The following is a 7,480-nucleotide window of genomic DNA, read 5'->3' on the forward strand; positions in this document are numbered from 1 at the left end:
TTGCAAGCAGCTAAGCTCACTCTACAGCAGATTTTAGCTATTTTAGCTCCAAGGTTCTTCCGAAGTCTTAATAATTGTTTTGTACTCTTCACCTTTTTACCAAGCAAGATGCACTCACCAAGTGTGAAACTCAAAACTAATACAAGTTTTGCTGTCTTTTCCCAAACCTTGACAGTCAAATATGTAAACATACAACAGTTTGAGGATTTTAACATGATGTTGATGTCAAGTCAGCAAAGGAGGGATAACAAACAAACTAGAAGCATGGTGGTTTTCAGAAAGGCACTTAGGCTGAAATGCATTGCTCTTTGCATGAACTCAGTACTGACAGAGCTGGAATGAAGATGACAGTGAGTGGGCCCAGCAGTAATCCCAGTTTAACACTGGGTTGGGGCAGGGGGATGGCAGACTGTGACAATATTCACTAACTGTACCCTCACTGTCCTGCACTAACAGCTCGAGGAAAGGATTTTGCATGATCTGACCTTGAGTCTAAAGGCCAGTTGGGAAGAATAAATATGTTTAGTGATGTTATTTATCAACACTGCCATGTGTCTCCCTTGTTCTATGCAAAGATCCAGGTTTTTGGTTCTCTTGGTTTGATTCAGGCCAATATTTTCCGTTGATATTTTACAAGTAAAACACAAGAAGACTTTGAATACTTCTTAATACACAGTGGTGGTAGGAGAAATAGATTGTTACACTCAGGGAGTTTTATCTCAGCATTCCCAAAGCTCTGGGGCACTTTAAGGCCCCGGGCTCCAGCAGGGCTGTGCATCCTGCCAGCACATCCAGGGCCGTGTCTGCGCGTGCTAGCCATTCCCAGGCCCTTTGTCTCCTCGCCTGGATGATACTGCTGCCATGGTGAAAAACAGAGAGAAAGAACAACAGGATATTGTCCCGTTCTGGTCTGTGTGCCAACTGTGACAAAATGTTGTTTTCTCCTTGCTTCGGGGATTCTTGTTGGCTTTTACTTGTCTTGGGTGAGCCTAATGAAAACATTAAGATGTTTTTAAAATTCTTCTAGTTAGTGTGGAAACCTTGAGTCTCTGGGAGCAAGGTGGTGTCCCATGCCCTGGCACAAACGTTCCTGTCCTGGGGGATGATTCTCTGAGTCATGCAGAGGAAAAGAAGCGTTCTGATGTAAAAGACAACAGGAAGGCGTTCAGCACGCCGTGTGCCAGCAGGACACCTGCAGAGCTGCCGCAGGGTGGAAGTGAGCCACAGGCTGCATGGGGAGTGCTGAGAAAACTGCACGGCTGCACAAATCTGACGCCAAAGCAGGGCTCTATTTTTGGTCTCCTCTCTGCGTTTCTGACACCTGTAGGGACGCGTGAAGTGCACAAGAGACTTGTGCAGCACCTCCCGGAGCGGAGGAGCCGCCGCAGGGCATGGGAGCGCAGCGGAGCGTTCTTGCTTAGCCAACAGGACTAATTATAACCCAGGAATATGAACTGTAAATGTGCTGAAGCTGCCAAGACGGGAGCTGGGTGTGTGCCAGCGCTTGAATGAGGACACACCATCCTGTCAGGACTCCGGGAGCAGCAGGCAGCACCGAGGTACGCACGGAGCCGCACGGAGGGAGATGGACACACGGGGGTACGGCAGGAGGACGGTAGGCGTTTAGCTGCTGCTTTGGGATGGCCATGGGGTTCTGTCAGTCAGTCTGCTTTCCCAAGAGGTCATCTCTGTGCGGTGACACACTTAAGAAAACCTTAGCTTTGATGTGGTCTCATTAACATGCAACAAACCCCCAAAATCCCCAATTAATGTGAAGTGCTGGCAAAAGCTTTGACTTCTGCTTGTCTTTATGGTTGTGTGGACCGCTGTCCCTCCCGGTGGTGATAAAGACCATCGTGAGGATATGAGGTGAAAAATGATAATTGAGGGAGATAATGAATTGTATTAAAACCACCTAGGACAAACTGGAATAATAAAAGACATTCTGCAGAAATGTATCATATAGACTATGTAAAACAAAGGGGCACACATAGCATGCTTTGAAAGATAAATTGCAGAAATTTAAAAAATCTGCTTGAAGTGAGATGTGATGAAATGTTAGAAAACCACAAAAGTGAAAGAAATAGATGTGGCAATTACATAATTGTGGGACTACATAAGAAATGCCTATGAAGGAGGAAATGCCTATGAAGCTTATGCTGGTTTGCTGGGAAAGCTTTAGTGGGGGTTCAGAAAGACTGAATTGATGAAACTATACTGTTTAACTTCTGTTAAGCTGTAAGCTTCAAAAAATGACAACACTTTCTTTAAATGAACATGTTGTGATATTGTTTTAAAAAATTTTTCAAAAATTTGACAGCAAAGGCTAGTCTGTAACCCAAGGCTTGCTTTGAACAAAGATACATTTAAAAAAAAAAAAAGTCTGTAACTACTAAAAGTTGGGCTGTCTCCTGGCCTCACGGTACTTAGAGTCAGTGAGTTTCCTGGTTGTGTCTCCAGTTCAGGATTGCTGTGTTAATATTTTTACACATTCTGAGAAGCTCTGGGCTCTGATGCATAGTTTTCTTGCCGGTATGCCAGACTCTTCTTTTCTCTTTTAAGGGCTATTTGGAATTGTAGAAGCCTCTTTGCTTTGAGCTTTTACCTATCTAAGTAGAGTAACCATATCATATGTAAAGCCTCAGTTTGCAAATGTTAGCAGGTCAATCTGTTCAAGGCTGGTTTCTTACAGAACAATAAAATTTCATAACTTAAATTACTTATAAAAAGAATTCGTAAGTAATGGTTAGCTTTGTTTACAACCAGATCACAGACTGTTAAACAAGACTTGACTTAATTCTAGCACTGATTTAATCACATATCTAACTTCCAATACTCTGTGTGAGTAAATATGCAGAGTTCTTAACCCTGATTTCTGACGTGAACGTAGTAATTTTAAATTGATGTTCCTCTCTTCTACAGGAATTTTTAAGAATACAACAGTCTTGGTTTAGTCTTAGGAATTGCCTATTGCTCCATAACTGTTACAAAACTTTGATATATTTTAATATAAATTTAAATATTAATCTCTTTGCAGGTATACTTATCAGATGCATTCTGTGATCTCTACAAGTGAACCTGCACAAGCATTTCCTTTCTAAGCTCACTCTAGGAACTGCACTTGTCCTTTTACTGCTCGAGCTCCCAGAGAATTACACTTAACAAGACCTTTTTACCTACTAAGAAATATAATGACTGAGTTCCTGGTTTGTTTTAATTGGTGCAATGGTGAACAGCCCCCACCGGTAGGTAGATGCACAACTGCCACCCTTTATTGAATTTGAAATTTTGTCTTCCAGTTACGTGGGAAACACTTTCCTTACTGTTGTTTTGATTAGTTTGGGCAAAGTAATGCAAAAGCTAAAACCAGTCCTGTTAAGCTATGTTTGAACTGCGTGTTCTCTGCCAGAAACTTAGACAGTGTAACTGTTTGCAGTTCTCAGGCCTTGACTTTCCAGCAGTAAAGAAAGCTTTTGCTAGAATTCAATTAGCATGAATAAAAGTGACTTTCATAGTGTCCTCCTGTGAACAGTCTGAAACTTCAGCCCCCTTACCATGAGGTGTCATTTGGGGTCAGCCCTGGCTATCTATTTTTATCTTGGCTACTTGTTCCTGGCTGAAAGCTTCTGATGTTTTCTGAATAGAGACCAAAGATATCTTATTTTCTCATAGAAGAGGCGCCGGAGACTGGACCGGAATATGATAGGAGAGCCCATGAACTTTGTGCACACCGCGCACGTCGGGGCCAGAGAGATGAGCAGTGACTATTCCTCAGTAAGTGTGTACCTCTGGGAGGGGAGAAGCACACATCTCCCCTCAGTGACCTTCAGGGCAGGTAGCTAATAAAATACTAGGTAAATAAGAGAGAAAAATCTTGAGGGTTTTATTTTTTATCAATACAGTAGCATCAGAACAGAACTGTCTTTTGGTTTGTAAATATGAGATATTGTGGGAGATACACTGAGAAGGAAATCTCATTTCCTCAGTATCTTTACACACTATAAGAACCTTTTGGATGCAGATTCTATGGATGCACTTGATTCTAGAACCAAATCACCTTGAAGTCAGAGCTGTGGAGGGTGAGTGATGTAAGAAAAAGTGGATTTTATATAGCAAATTGCATCTCAAACACTGACTTAAAATAGTCTTTAACAGTCCTGGCTTTAGTCATTATTTCTCCCTGCTGTTGGGACTCAGCACTGCAAACATATGGCCCACCTGCCCTTTCAAATTGATGCCTTTAATAATTGCTCTGGCAACCAGAATTTATAAGATGTGTCTTCTAATAAGCTTTTTTTTTCCCTAGGCTGTGTCAATTCAGGACCACATGAAGTCTAAAGGTGGCTACACGAATGGCACTTCTGCAACTGTTGAAATATAGGAAACTGAAAGAAGGCTGAAATCTGCTCTGTCTTATGAGAACACCCTGGACTGTGCTTTCATATTCTCTAAAACCTTATTATCATGGAATAGGGAGAGTTCCTGAATTAAAAATAGGTCAGTACAAGCTTTGGTGTTCTTTGCACAATATCATCTGAAGGAGTTATTGTAAATTTTCCTTACAATGGTCTGTAATGGTAGTGTTGTAGTAACAACTGTAATTTGTGGATGACTTCCTAGCTTCGTCCCAAAAGCTTATCAAAGCTGTCATATAAGGTGGGATTGGAAGTCAGTATGAATTGTCTGGGATTTTGGCATCTTTTTTTCCTCTCAGGAAACACAGAGGATATTTAATTGGAAGGTATCGCATGATTTCACTTACATGGGCTAAACTGAGTTGCTGAGTATGACCTTGTAGCTGTCAGATAACTTTGGACCTGTTTTTTAGATGCTTTACAACCTAATGCATAAATCTTTGGTATTTCTTAATGCCTTTTGATAGTGAATGAACTCTACTAATGTAGGATAGTTAGCTGAGTCTGCAAAACACAGCGAAACTTCTGCCTCCCCGAGATAACACTTTTGTATCTAAAAATGGAGCTTTTGCAAACATTCAGACTCTCAAATGAGACTTAGAGCAAGAGATGTGTCCCTCAGTGACTGGGCTGCCTCCCATCCATGCACACACACTGCTGTGACTGGCAGCTATTACTGCAACACAGCTAATTGTACCTCCCAGTTAACTTCCAGTGGTGCTACAATATACTCTCAACTGTGTGTTAGTTGTTCTTGACTGCCATTGAATTTTAAACTAAACACGTTTAAGATCCCTCTCTTTGTTGCCTCTGTAATAGTAACCACACAGGACTCAAGGGATATCTTGTTTGTCTCTCTGGCTCCTAATTTCAAGACTGTCTGTTTTACATGAAATTAATCTTTTCTTGCATGTGGTGTAAGTGATACGGCCATGTGAAGGACACACATTTAAAGAAAATTGTGAAAAGTTGCAGGACAGTGTTAAATGGAAACAGGATTTTGCAGAGTTCCAGCACTTCATAAATATTTAAATAAATATCCATAAATATTTAGACATACTCAAACTACAGTTTATTACTTAGTTCTTATTCATCTTTCTATTAAGTGACATGACAAAACTGCTGAAGCAGAAATGGATTTTTCTTACCCAATCACTGACAATTGTTCCCCAGCTCAAAATTCTGTATGACTATCATTGTAGAAACAGGAAATCTGCTTGCTCTCATGGGATTAACTAATTATAAGTGTTTAAATTGCTGCCATATCAGCACAAGTTATGCTGGAAGTCAGCAAACTCTGCCCTTGCTCTCGGCAGAAGATCAGTTACAAACTTTTTTCCATTTAAAAAAATTTATAGCTGGCAAATATTTTAACTTGTATGATTCTGTTTGTAGCTGTGATACTTCTTAAATCTAGGCTTCTGGCTTTGTTGAATTGTTAGGCTGCCTTTTCTGAGTATATACTAGGGAAGTTAAAACATGAACGGTAGCTCTTTGTTTCTGTATATATTTAAAGAAACAGCTTTTCCCCTCCCCCATATTTTATCTTTTAGGTCCAAAAAGGAAGAGGGAGTATTGCTTTCTGTAACAGCTGATCATAACATTCTGTAACCGCATAAGAGAAATCTAATATCCATGTCTTGCTAGATCCTTATTCATGAATTAGAATGCATACCAAATTTTAATATATTTTAAAATTAGCATAGTTAACTGTACATTTAGCTTTTCCAAGTCTTTTACATTTCTGTCTTCTAACTTGAGATATATTCTAACAGCCTAGTTAAGATACAGAGTTTAAAGAATCTAATTCCTGTATAGTGTTGAGGAAGCAGAAAGTGGCCAAGTTGTTTGAAAGATTAGATTCTAATTCATCTACTATTATACAGAGTTCATGCGTTCAGTCATCTATACCTGCCCAGAAAAAGTGGTGATAGGGCACTTGTCATGAAGAAAATGGGCTGTGTTTTGTTAACACTGTAAGAAAACACATTGAACAGGAGTTAGGGCTTCTTGAAGATCCATTCAGTAGATTTAAATTTAGTGGTATAACTAGAAATAATGGAATTGGTGAATATTTCAGTTTTTCTATCTAAAAATAAATTAATAGAAAATTTGTTATTAAACACTTATTTAGAGAAAAATCCTAGTTTTGATCATGTAAACCAAGTAGCACTATCTGGTGTGAAAGTAACCTATTTTCATCAGACTATATAGTATTATTTAGGACCATAATAAAGTGCAACATCATGTTTTGCAATTACATTAAAAGTGTCATTACTTTTAAAAATCTAACAAACATAACACATGTCTTAGGGCTCAGGTATTTTTTGTTCTATATTTAGAAACCTTATGTACCTGTAATCTGTCATGTAACTCAGTATGAACCTATCTTACGAGTTATAATAAATATGTTGAACTGGGCACTTGCACTCTTTTCATATTGTGGAAAATCTTGATACTTTCTCTGCACTGAAAACCTGTTGGTTAAGTGGATGGGTCAGCATGGCTTGAATTTTTATTGCACAGAATGAAATTTCTCCACTAGAGAGCACAATTTTACATTATCTTCTCTGTTCTGTGCAAGCTCTTACTCCATTGTGGAGTTTGGTGGATTTTTGAGCTTGACTGAAATAAAATACAGAAATAATACCAATTGATCAAACTTTTAATCTACACTGTAGGCTGTGAAGACCTTACATCAAGACAATCAAGAAACACTGCAGCTCTGACATGATGCCATTTTATGGTTTCTTTTTTTAGTCAGAAGTAAAATAACTTGCAAGCAGAGCAGGATCAACTGGTTTTTATCAACTGGCAGAGTCTTAGAATTGTTTGCTTCCGTGGGAAAAAGAATTTGGGGGAGGTATTTTCAATTCTTGCTGTCTTATCCCTTGATATTCCTGCTAGGCTTTACTGACTGTTCCATAATATTGCATACACCTGTGGTCAGTATAGAAAAGGTATTTGTCTTTTTCACAGCCTAGTATGTCTTTTTTATCTCCTGCAGAGCAGCTTTATACAATTACAGGGTGTCAATGCTATGCTCCAAGTTGCCTGTGATATGA

The 7,480-nt window shown here is 39.3% G+C and overlaps 1 protein-coding gene across 2 annotated transcripts; it reads left to right on the plus strand.

The window, feature by feature from the left end:
- Positions 1–1,227: 1,227 nt before the first annotated feature.
- LOC311158290 (CDC42 small effector protein 2-B-like) lies at positions 1,228–6,830 on the plus strand. 2 transcript variants are annotated; one of them, XM_084213613.1, is made up of 4 exons: positions 1,228–1,615; positions 3,038–3,245; positions 3,673–3,774; positions 4,307–6,830. In XM_084213613.1, the coding sequence occupies exons 2-4, from the start codon at positions 3,192–3,194 to the stop codon at positions 4,379–4,381; spliced, it is 231 nt and encodes a 76-aa protein (XP_084069739.1). In that variant the 5' UTR covers positions 1,228–1,615; positions 3,038–3,191; the 3' UTR covers positions 4,382–6,830. The 2 variants fall into 2 exon arrangements, with proteins under 2 accessions (XP_084069739.1, XP_084069740.1); XM_084213614.1 differs by having other exon boundaries at positions 1,228–1,559.
- The last annotated feature ends 650 nt before the right edge of the window (positions 6,831–7,480 follow it).

The sequence above is a fragment of the Fringilla coelebs genome (assembly GCF_963513975.1).
Source record: "Fringilla coelebs genome assembly, chromosome: 12".
Taxonomy (NCBI): domain Eukaryota; kingdom Metazoa; phylum Chordata; class Aves; order Passeriformes; family Fringillidae; genus Fringilla; species Fringilla coelebs.

What these genes read in the sequence shown, in the direction of transcription:
- LOC311158290 (XM_084213613.1), top strand. Translation starts at nt 3,192, where the DNA reads ATGACTGAGTTCCTGGTTTGTTTTAATTGGTGCAATGGTGAACAGCCC. An exon ending in ATGGTGAACAGCCCCCACCG is followed by an intron (nt 3,246 to 3,672) that starts GTAGGTAGATGC and finishes ATTTTCTCATAG; the next exon opens with AAGAGGCGCCGGAGACTGGA. An exon ending in TGAGCAGTGACTATTCCTCA is followed by an intron (nt 3,775 to 4,306) that starts GTAAGTGTGTAC and finishes TTTTTTCCCTAG; the next exon opens with GCTGTGTCAATTCAGGACCA.